This window comes from Nymphaea colorata, chromosome 8 (genome assembly GCF_008831285.2).
Source record: "Nymphaea colorata isolate Beijing-Zhang1983 chromosome 8, ASM883128v2, whole genome shotgun sequence".
Classification (NCBI taxonomy): Eukaryota; Viridiplantae; Streptophyta; class Magnoliopsida; order Nymphaeales; family Nymphaeaceae; genus Nymphaea; species Nymphaea colorata.
Window position 1 is genome coordinate 13,484,289 of NC_045145.1, and position 11,917 is coordinate 13,496,205.

General features: G+C 38.1%; 1 protein-coding gene and 1 non-coding gene across 3 annotated transcripts; one reads left to right on the plus strand and one right to left on the minus strand.

Annotated features, from left to right (window-relative positions):
- The first annotated feature begins 989 nt into the window (after positions 1-989).
- On the plus strand, positions 990-1,070 carry TRNAL-CAG (transfer RNA leucine (anticodon CAG)). Its single transcript has one exon. It is a non-coding gene; the product is annotated as a tRNA-Leu (tRNA).
- Positions 1,071-2,158: 1,088 nt separating this feature from the next.
- LOC116259386 (60S ribosomal protein L34-like) lies at positions 2,159-5,711 on the minus strand. 2 transcript variants are annotated; one of them, XM_031637179.2, is made up of 6 exons: positions 5,480-5,711; positions 5,302-5,402; positions 4,938-5,034; positions 3,813-3,892; positions 2,610-2,719; positions 2,159-2,520 (listed from the first exon to the last, which is right to left on the minus strand). In XM_031637179.2, exons 3-6 carry the CDS (start codon positions 5,014-5,016, stop codon positions 2,427-2,429), a joined length of 363 nt encoding a protein of 120 aa, XP_031493039.1. In that variant the 5' UTR covers positions 5,017-5,034; positions 5,302-5,402; positions 5,480-5,711; the 3' UTR covers positions 2,159-2,426. The 2 variants fall into 2 exon arrangements, with proteins under 2 accessions (XP_031493039.1, XP_031493038.1); XM_031637178.2 differs by lacking the exon at positions 5,302-5,402 and having other exon boundaries at positions 5,480-5,705.
- Between the last annotated feature and the right edge of the window lie 6,206 nt (positions 5,712-11,917).

Below are 11,917 nucleotides of genomic sequence, written 5' to 3' on the forward strand. Positions count from 1 at the left end.
AGGACCGTGGAATGGAGAAAGTGGCAGCCAGTTACGGATTCAGAAGGCAAGAAGTTAAACGTAGAGCCAGAAATCCATCGAAAAACTCTACCAAATGGTTGGTGAGCGTTGGTAAAACTAGTAGGAAGGAATGAATGAAGACGTTTTCTTATCGATCTCAATGAAAGAATTTGATGAAAGGGCATAACTCGAAGGGTTGTGTACTGATGTTGCCAGCAGCATCAAGGCCAGATCAAGCTTCACTACTTCCACGAAACAAAAGTTCACACATCAAAGCTATGAAGCATAAGTATCATGGTTCAACATTAAACATTTTATGAACCAAAACTTCAAAGAAACTTATAATGGCCTTATGCAGTGAATAGAAGCATATGACAACATAAATTCTCACGAGAACTTGGTATGGGAAAAATAACGATCTACAAATACATTATTCCCACAGACAATGATCCTAGACCCTTCATTTAGCGCTTCACATGGAAAACCTCCTCAAATAACCAAATTCTGGTATGATTCTATTTAAGATCCTGAACACAGTGCCACCCACTCGTTCGGCGGTTCATGGGCGTGGGCAAGAACGACTCTCCAGCTGCCCAACAAGGAGATTTGAAGGAGGAAAAAGGTTACGACACAAGCTAGTCGCCGGTGAATAGAAGGTGGTTATCTTTTACAAGATGGAAAACAAGAAGAATGCGAAGAAGAAACTTTTAGGAGGACCTGTGCCCGACATTCCATGGACGGAGAGTGGATCCCTCATTTTGCGCTGTGAACAGCTTCATCAGCACCGGCTGCACACTGTAATCTTCGATTGGAGTCGTCGGGAATCGGAAGGATTTTCAAACGGGAGAAAGGCGTAGCCAACGTTACTGGGAGTCGTTTCACCGTCCGTTGACACTGACGCCGTCCGGCCGAGTAAGTGCAAAAAGGGTAGGGTGGTGATTTGAATATGCTGACATGTTCAGATTAGTACAGGAAAAGTTGGCACAAAGGTCAAGATGGCCGAGTTGGTCTAAGGCGCCAGTTTCAGGTACTGGTCCGAAAGGGCATGGGTTCGAATCCCATTCTTGACAAATATGTGTTCTTTTTTTTTTCCTCCTTCCTTTCCTTTTCCTTTGCAGTAATACCAAAATTTCTACGAATGGGCACTTCTCCTTCATATTAACCCCCGCTGGAGACATCTATAAATAATTATAATAACTAACCTCTATTACTCCACAACCCTTCGCTCTTGCCCAATCTCCCTTTCTCATTTCCTTCTTATTTTACGTTTTCCTTTAGATGCCTTCGGTTGTTTTATTGAGGAATCGGGCTTCTCTTTCGGATTATACTACATTGCCAATTAGTAAAAAAATATGGTACCTAACTAAGCGAACTCAAAAAACTTTGCCAAAAGCAGATAATTGTTAACATATTGTTCTTATCATACAATCAAGTGCTTTGATTCTCTCTGTTCTGTTTGAGCTCAAACAGAGAGATTTGACAATGTTGTAATCTCAGAATGTATCAATTTATTTGCACGACACTCAATCCGAAGGGAGTGAGGAACATGACGCCCTACAACTTGTCAGTGTACTCGCAGTCAGTACGCTGACCCTTGTTTGAGGGTCTCAGCGAACAAAGAGGCGGCACCAAGACAACCGTACAGGACAAGGGCATCACGATTAGAATTTGGACGACTGTAAACCTTCGCGGGTTATTGGATTCGAGTAATTCAGTCCAGACTAACCCGTATGATACTTGACCGTAGAAGGCTCACAGTAACGGAAGCGAGAAAACATACAAAAATGACAATACTTCTCCGGTATCTTAGTATTGCGATCTCATGCCCTCACATTTGTCAAACTGAGAAAATTGGTCAACCAAATACATATAATATTACACGACCGCTACAAGGTTTTGCATCTGTTTTCCTTGAAGTATTTCATTCAAAAAAACAGCTTGAACAAGTTTAAAACAGCTCTTCTACCTCTTAAAACAGAAAAAAAAACAGTTCAAACTTCGAAATATCACCACCCACATACACTTGAACCTTCTCATCTGCTTCCTAAAACGGGTGAACATTTCTTCATGTTCTCCGAAAACCACATCGCACCAACTCAATCTCAATGACCATGGCAGTGATCACAGCAAAAGAGAGAGAGAGAGGAAACGATGAATATGCCTAACCAGCGAATCATATTATCATTTCATGTCTAAAAAATGTCGATTAAACCTTAACACAGTAATTGGGAGCAGAATCGCAGAAACAAATAATAAAAAAACAAAATTAAAACCAACATAAACAGACACGAAATGTCATTAAAATGCAAAACTGCATACAGCTAATGCATGTCCAACTGTTTTCTGCCAAACACCAATTCTCCAAGATGTTCGCCATCAACTAAATGAAAATTTTCTACCAGGTGGAAGTGTTTACTTTGCTTCTCTCAACTCTTAGCAGCCTGCTTTTCCTTCGCTTTCTGGATCTTCAGGACCTTCTTCACGATTTTCTGCTCTTCAACCAAGAAAGCCCGGGTGATCCTGCAACAAGAAGAGCAAATTAAAACGAAAGGCATGAAAAAGATGCAAAAAAGCATGTATATTATAAGCCTAGGAAGAAAGGCATGTACCTCTCTCTAACAGCACCGCCTGACAAAACTCCACCGTAAGCTCTGTTGACAGTCCTCCTGTTCCTTGCTAATCTAGATCTCTTGTACTCAGCAGGTCTCAGATGAGGAATCTGCAAAATCATCACAGTAGTTTGCATAAATTACCATGCAAAAGCTACTACCGTTGGAGAATCCTGCCCGACATATGCACTTCGCAGTTACATTTCAGAAGCTACTAATGTGAATGTTGTTCGTGATTGTGAATTGAGAGAGATACGTCTTCTGAACCATGAACAAACAACAGAGATATTCGTTGACTGAGAAGCAAAATAGATCCTGGTTTGTGGCCAAATCCAGATTCATCTTGTCAACTAGAACAGTTTTCAACTTCCCTTGCATGAAACGAGATTGCATTAAGTACTATTGAAAAAATAAATAAAACACAAAGGAAAGGGTCACCAAATCAATATCACAACAGCAAAGCAGTAGTTGCAAAAGAGAATAAGCTCCAAATACAACAACCTAAATACATAACTTTATAAATACAATCTAACTAACAATTTATATCTTGTATTAACATATTCGATCTTTATAGCCATGACAAGATACATTCACGTATACGCTTTTTTATCAAGACCCATTCTCACTGCATGATTAACTCAAAGTTTTAGAACACTGTTTAACAAGAACTCAATTATTTTTCAAACTAGGAATGCCATTTCGAAGGATCCGTGGGCAAGTACATTTTTTAGTCCTGTATCTCTCTAACATAAACTCTCATTAAATGCTCTCGGTTACATTGCATAAATAGGGAAGAGGAGGCCATCGCCCTTCTCCTGACAAAGAATGGTTGTTACAACAATGTCTTCATATTATTATTATGACACCTGATAGATAATAAAGTAGTCCCAGTAACCAATACATTTCAAATATTAGTAATAGTTAATCAAAATAACTTCACATATTAACAGAACTAAAAAAATCTAATAAAAATGGTCGCTTTTTTGCCTAGGCGCTAGGCACTGCTTGGCGACCAGGCAGTGCCTGGTAGGCTTGACAACATACACATTAGCACAAGGTCAGGCATTCAAAACATTTTGCCTCCAAGAAATTGAATCATAACCAGAAATAATCACCAACCATGTAAACGCAAACTTCATAAAAATAAGAAATCATTGAAATGAACCAAACAATAAAAAACTGCCGTCATAGACAGATTCTTACCCCCTGAATCCTCTTCCCAGTAACAGGGCATATAGGACCCTTGGCTCTCTTCTTTGAGGTTTGATACACTAGCCTCCCACCTGAAAAGTGAAAACACAAAGATAATTAAATATTCAATTAGAACTATTACAAATAAGAAAAACTAAAAGAAAATTCAAAGACAGATAAAAAATTGAGTAACTACAGCCCCTATGCAACCGCAACCAAGAAGAAAACACTAAATTATTAGAAGAAAAATAAATACATAAAAGGTCATCATAGCAAAAATAATTTCAGAACCCAAATACAACAGCTAAAAGATAACTAGGGAAACCAAAATGATCAGTATAACAGAAGGAAAAGGAAGGTTAGGAAAATAAAAAACAGGGCATATCCAAATTCTATAATAACAGCAACGTGTCAACAGCATAAAAACAAAAGAAACAGAAGAGATAATATCGCGTGGAAGGCAAAAAACACATTTGTAGAAGCACTATCTGACAAACTAAATTTCAGAAGTAGAAAAAGGAATCCAAAATTGAAACCTTCAGATCATAAAATAAGCACTCAAAAGACATGGTATTTAGCAAGAGATACCTGCAATACAAAAGGCATTAGACCAAAGGTCCAAAAGGTATTGAACAGGATAATAAAAGGAAATCGAACCAAATTTGAACCTCTTGACAAACTAAAGGTATTTAGCGAGAGAGCACGCCAACAAGGTACCAAACAAGAGTTATTCACTAGACCAAAATGATTTCAGTGAAAAAAAAAAATCGGAATGTTGAGGATTGAAAAGCAAAAGCGAAATGCAAACAACAAAACCCGCCATTGAACCCCGGAACGGATCAATTCGTCCTCAAAGATGAAGAAGACAAATTACCACCAAATCAAGAACCACAAAACCCATCAACAATAAGCAACTAGAACCAGAGAGGCTTGCAGACCAATATCACAAAAAGAACCAAATGACGCAGGTTGTCGGGATCACAAACATGCTGAGCCCCAAACCATCGCACATGATAAAAGCCAATCGAAACAACGAAACGAAATGAATTAGGGTTTAGGTTTAAGAATGGGCTACCAGGCGATCAATCCACGTACAACAATCTCCAAAGGAAAAATAATTAAACTACGGGTGATTACCAGGAGTCTTCACGACCCTCGCCTGGTTGGACTTGGTGGCATAGCTGTGCCGTTTCCTGTAGGTGAGTCGCTGAACCATAGCTCCGCTACGTTCTCTCTGAAATTCCAGACGCGAGTGAAGGGAGAGAAAGAAAAACGAAATTCGAGAAGGGGGCAACTCGACAATTTTCATTTACAACTTGCAGAATATATAGTATATACATGCTCAACAGGTAGCGATAGAGATTGACATTACTACATGTACAACCCGACGTGAGTTCACTACACATACACGATACTTAGATGCAAATGATATCTATTCCATGATAATGGAACCATGCTACATGTTATGCGTGTATGCCAATATTAGTTTTTGCTCATTTACTTTTTTGTTTGGAACTGTAACTACAACTTTCTTCCTTTGAATAGAAATCTAATCACATTCATTGGTTGCATCTCCAATGGGTCTCTCAAACTGCCGAAATTCTGAATAACATATAAATCAAAGAGAGTGAGCAACAACACAAACCAGGAAATAAATAGAAAATAACCAAATAGTTTACCTTGGATTTTCCGGATGACACTGGCCTTTAGTTGTGGGACGGCGGACGGACTCACCGTGGCTGGAAATCGCCGGACGCCACCGAACACTGCCGGAGGCCCGGTGACGGTCGTTAAGGCCACGTTTGATGGCTTGGATTTTTTCAGAGGGAAGATTTTTTCAAGGGAAAAAATCCGATGGAGAAGAGAGAGAGAGAGAGAGTCGGGAAATCGTGAGACCTTAGGGTTTACAGACCGGAAAACAAACTTCCTAATCGACCCATTGATTTACTAAAATTTTCAGAAACAGACTTAAGCGTTTTAACCCTTTGTACCCAAAAGAATTTCTAAGATTTGTTTACAGGAGGTGGTGTTCAGTATTCTGCTTTGCAATTTCGATACTGCTTATATGTTTTCGATTCTGAAAATGGGGTTTAACCTTTGAAAACAGAAATCGCTGTGACCTATTCTCAAGTTTATAGATTTTCAGAAAAATGCCTTCTAAACCAGCGTTATGTAAAATTGGTGCACCAGTCTTGTTTAAATTCTGAAAGAGGCTTTTTCACTTGGAAATTCTATTTCACTTTAACTTAAGTTTAAGGGATTTGAATGCAATGTTTTTGATAGGACCGGAGTAGGCCTAGACCTAGGGCTGTTCAACGAGTCGAGCTACTCGAACTCGACTCGTTTAACTCGACTCGTATGTTTAAACGAGCCGCTTATTTAGTTAAACGAGTCGAGCTCGAGTTGATGAGCCGACTCGTTTAATTAATCGAGTCGAGTTCGAGTTCATGTAAGTGAACTCGTTAAAGCTCGAATCGGCTCGATTATTTAGTGAACCGGTTTTTTTAAAACCGGTTCAGATGAAAAAGCGTCAAAGCGGGACGAGGTTTAGGGTTTCCTCATTTCATTTTCGTTCTCGAATCTCACTTCTCCCTCTCTTTTGAAGTTTTCGCTCTCTCCGACTCTCCCTCTCTTGCCAGTCGCCTCTCGATCTCTCCGACTTCATCAACTCTTCTCTTCTCTAGTTCTCCCGTCCGGGATTCTCCGACGTCTGCAGGAGGAACCACTGAACCAGTCGTCCGCGGGCCGTGTTCGTGGGCCACTTCAGCCTTCAAGGTCAGCCGGCTGCTCCGCCTTCGATTTCATCTGTTTTTTACCCCATTTCTTGTTGGATTCCTAACACATTTGTGATCTAAGTGTATAACAACTGATTTGAATGTTAACACATCGTCTCTAGTGCAGATTCAAGTTTAGAGGGCGTCCCTCGATCTTCCTCTTCGGTTCTCTTCGATGGATCCGACAGTCCGGCAGCGAGCGGGTCTTTGCTCCTCCGGTTGATTCCGTGAATCGGTAGGGCTCTCTCTCTCTCTCCGGTTGCTACCTCAATATGCTAGTCCTCTGCTCTTGTTTTTGGGTTTTCTGTTTCGTCACTAAAGTTCTGCCTCCCGCCCGCCTGTGCTCTGCGCTTTGGTTTCCCTGCGAGGCAGCGCCAGTGTACTCGCCGTGGCCGCTTTCATCTTTGGAAACGCGGAGGCGAAGGAGCGCCTCCCTCCCGAGCTTATCCCACGCAACGTCGTGCTCTATCAGCCTTCTGCAACAAGGTTAAAGGTGAACCCACGGAATTTTACTTCTCTTACACTGTTCCGGTAGATTTTTTATGTGCACCGATTTTGCATAACGTTGGAACGTATAGTTTTAAGTTGGTTTTAAGTTGATCGTTCTTGATGTTCTTTTAGTGTGTTTGTTTATTTGTTTTGGGTGTTTTAATGTGATATTTCAAAACTAATGTTGATATTCATGACATTGGTTTTTATCCCTCTCTGTGAAACTGTTGCTTGATTGTTTTTCCTGTCATGGATTTTGTTGTGTTACCTGCAGTTTGATTATTTACAAATAGAAAGAATTAGTATGCCATATTCTTTTTGCAGAAAAGGGCCTCAAAACTCTTACAAATTTGTAGCATATGATGGTATTTCAATCATGTTTTTCGTTGCAAATCTGATGCCCTTTTTAATTGGGGTTGGGAAGTGTTCATGCTATTTGAGGAATTTATATTTTGTTATTGGAACTTATTTTATGTATTCAGTAGATTTTTTTTTTGTAACTTTATACAATTTAAATTTTATGATTGGATGTTCTCCTCACTGGATTTTTCTTTCCTTCTTGTTTCTTTGTGCATTTGCGCATGCACGTGATTTTTTTAGGCAATGGGAGGTTTTCCACAATGATCTTTATCTCTGCTAGCAGGGACTGCAGATGATCTTCTAACCATTCCCTCGTTGCTAATTGTCATCCTAGGGTGTGCACTTGACTGCCAGTGAACTTAAGATGTGTTCACATGCCTTTGGCTGCTAGCTGACTTGAAACTCTTTCCTTATCAGGGAGAGTCAAACCTGACTGAACTTCCTAGTTTGTGTATGAGATAAATCCAGATATTAGAAACACAAAAACCATTAGCAGCAGCTTATGGACACTATTGTTGAAGGACTTTCCACCATGAAGTGATTTAATGGTTTTGAGTCTTTTGACAATAACATAGTTGCAATTTTTTTATTGCATTTCTAATTCCAATAGGTATTTGATTGAGAACTTGCGAGTTATTAAATTTTCCTTGTAGTATAGGGTACTGGTTCATCATTTTTGTTTCAAGTTCCTTTTTCTTTGTTTTGGGTAGATGGTCATTTATAACAATTTCAATTAATTATTTTTTTGAATTCATTTATAAATTGTCTTCATGTAAATTGTAAAGTTTGTCTTTAGAATGATGTTTAAAATTCTGAGGTTTGGTTTTTATTTTGGTTATAGTGGATACCTCAAGACTGTATTATCCCGGACTGGCAAATTTCCCAAGTCTGCTAGGCTAATGTGGTATGTAGTTTGAGTCGAGATCCAACTAATTTTGATTTACATAACATCATTTAGATAAAGAAAAAAAACTTTGGTTAGTTTTTTTGCCAAACTTGTTGTTACATAGTAAATGGGGGGAAAAGATTCTCGTCGAAAGAAAAAATAGAACTCCACTACCTGCAAGACCAGTAAAAGCTTTGCGGCTGCTTTTATAAATATACTTAGATTCTTGTTTACAGTCACACTAGTTCAGTTTATATGTCTGTCAAAATATTTCAGTTTATGTCTTATGCTTTCAAATAACATACCATTTGCTTCCATGTTGCATGATTGTGATCATGTGAGCATAATAGAATGAGATTCTAGTCTACCCACCTCAGGTATCTCATTATGATGATTGAACAATCTTCTTGTTTGATTAGACGTAACTGGTAATATGCTTGTTGATGAGTAATTTTTTTTCATGTTCAAATAGGAGAATAGCTTGAGCAGGAGGGAAAATTACTAGTTTGAAGAATGACAAATTTAGGAAGCTCGAGCATTAATAAGGGCAAACAAGTATGTGATTCGAGACCGAGTTCAGATGATGTCCCAATCGGAGTACATTCCTCTAATGAAACTCCTATAGATTCGCAAGACCCTGACTATGAAGGGGTTTCAATAGATGCTCATGAAGTACGTATAAGTGGTGCAAAAAGGTCAAGGTCAAAGAATTCTACAATATGGAATGATTTTGACGAGGTTGTTATAAATGGTATCAAAAAAGAAAAATGTAAATACTGCAGTGCACTATTTTCGATAAGTGGAGGAGGCTCTACATCATCAATGAGAAGACACAAATGTTTGACACGTTGTGCTAACACAAAGCAAACGACTTTAAGTTTTAAATCTGGGACTACTTCAGATGTCACGAAGAAGCTTATGGAAATTGGTTCCAACATTGATGCTCAAGCAATAAGAGAGTTAATTGCAAAACTAGTGGCAACCGGAGAACATGCTTTTTCCATAGTGGATAATTGTTGGTTTAGGTTCATTCTTAGGCTTGGTTTTCCTAATTGGGTGAACGACAGTTAAGAGAGATGTCATGAAATTATATGAAGATGAAAAGAAGAAATTACTTCTTGTCTTCAAGGGTGTTGAGAAGATTGCTTTGACTACAGATATGTGGACATCAAACCAACAACTTGGATATTTGGCATTAACAGCACATTTCATTGATAAAGATTGGAAGATGCAACAACGTATCATTAACTTTACCGAAGTTGAGCCACCTCATACTGGGTTAGTTTTAGCAAATGTAATTGCTAAACATCTTGCAGAGTGGGAGATTAAAAAAAAAATAATATCTATTACAGTTGACAACGCTTCATCAAATGATGTTCTTGTCAGAAAATTAAAAGAAAACATGGAAAAGAGCGGCATCAACTTGTATCATGGAGGTAAATTTTTTCATGTGCGATGTTGTGCACATATTTTGAATATAATGGTACAAGATGGATTGAGTGCCATTAAGGATGAAATCATTAGCATTAGAGAGGCAGTTAAATATATCAAAGTTTCACCTTCAAGACTCCATGGTTTTGCAGCTGCAGCTAGAGAGCTGGATCTTTCAACGTCAAAGAAGTTAGTGTTAGATGTACCAACTCGATGGAATTCAACATATTTTATGTTGGAAAGAGCTCTTTTATATAAAGATGCTTTTGCAAGATATAGCATGGAAGACCCAGGTTTGGTATGGTTGCTTGGACCCGAGGATTGGGAAAAAATTGCAGTGATATGTGGTTTTCTTCGAGTTTTTTATTCAGTGTCGACCCTATTTTCTGGGTCATCTTATGCAACAACAAACTTATATTTTCTTGAAATTTGGAGAGTTCAAGCAATATTGCAGGAAAAAGTTGAAAGTGAAGGTGGGTTTATGAAGGCAATGGCAGTGAAAATGAAGGACAAATTTGATAAATATTGGAAATCCTGTAACTTGATCATGATTATTGCATCCATATTAGATCCACGCGTGAAACTCACATTATCAGAACTTGTCTTTTCAAGAATTTACCAATCAAGAGAAGAAAGGGAAGAACAAATGCAAATGGTAAAACAATCTTTACAAGATGTATATCAAAGTTACATTCAAAGAAATGAAGTGGATGTCAATATTTCTACTGCTTCAACTAATTCCTCTAGTATTCAAAGTCGAGAGAGTCAAGACACCCTACAATGTGGAATAGATCTATTTTTTAACTTGTTAGGTAAAGCTGAGAATGTTGCTTTTCAGGTCACCAAATCTGAGATAGACACATATTTGGAGGACGGATTGATTAAGCATGATAATAATGGTGATGCTTTTTCTTTCAATCTTTTGCAATGGTGGAAGGATAAGGAATCTAAGTATCGAATTCTTTCACAAATGGCACGTGATTTGTTGTCAATTCCAATAACTTCTGTTGCTTCAGAAAGAGCTTTCAGTACAGGAGGTCGAATTGTTAATGATAGTCGTAGTTCATTGGTGCCAAAAACAGTTAAGCTTTGGTTTGTTTGGGTAATTGGGTAAAGAATGATGGTGATCCAATGCATAAAGTTGTAACACAAGTAAGTATATTTTGAATAAATTGTATTCATTAAATATTTTGTGAATCATTTGTTAATTGACTATATGTATTTCTTTCAGGTTGAGGATGAATCAAGTGAATATATATCATTAGAATGATTCAAGTTGCCTCTTGGTAATGCCTTTTTTTTTTTTGTTTTGTTTTCTTCTTTTTCTTGATCTAATGTGATTCTAGTGTCTGTTTCAGTTGCCTCTTGTAGTTTTTCTTAATCTTTTTCTGTGTACGGGTTTTATTCATTTGCTTATTGTTCTAGTGTCTGTTTCAGATGGAAAACTTCTTTCTTCATTTGCTTTCAGGTTTTATTCATTTGATCTAATGTGATTCAAAAGGTTATGTTAATCGAGCCTTTAACGAGCTCCAAAAGGATGGGCCACCTCAATTCCAGATAATATTCTGAACACTGTGTACTGAATTCACAATTTGCATTCAGTTTTGCTTCTTGATGTTCTTATTGCTTAGTGAATGGTGGAAGACTGGAAGTACATAGCAGTTGAACCCATCTTGTTTTATGCAAGTAGTCACATATGTAAATGTCGTAACACGGTAACAGGTTGCCAAAATTCTTTACCCGTCCAACTGGTTTGAATTTAACCTTTATTGTTTTCTGAACTTCATTCTTTTGATTGGTCAGGCTGCAATGATTGATCAGCCATGCAAAATACAAATGAGGTATGAAATCAAGGTCGATAAATGTTGGATTGTCTGCATGTCTTCGATAAACCCCATATTGGTTTACATTTCTGATAAGAATGTGATTCATGTAGGAATGATCTTTCTTCAATCCTTTTTATTCATACTATCCAATTCTACATGCTTATTGATTCCCATTTGCTATTTAGGTGGATCCGAGGTATAGGAGTACATCACCATATTTTTTATTTTTATCTTTTATTTTATCCCGTAACCGAGAAATGAATTGCTCTTGTGATGTGATCCTAGCATGACAGACTTAGTCGCCTCCTACAGTCTTTGGTCCCACGATGCTTTGGCTTGCTATACAGTTTG

Coding starts and splice junctions, on each gene's coding strand:
- LOC116259386 (XM_031637179.2), bottom strand. CDS start 5,016: ATGGTTCAGCGACTCACCTACAGGAAACGGCACAGCTATGCCACCAAG. Junction 2,720..3,812: donor CTGGGAAGAGGATTCAGGGG/GTAAGAATCTGT, acceptor ATGATTTTGCAG/ATTCCTCATCTGAGACCTGC. Junction 2,521..2,609: donor GGCGGTGCTGTTAGAGAGAG/GTACATGCCTTT, acceptor TTCTTGTTGCAG/GATCACCCGGGCTTTCTTGG.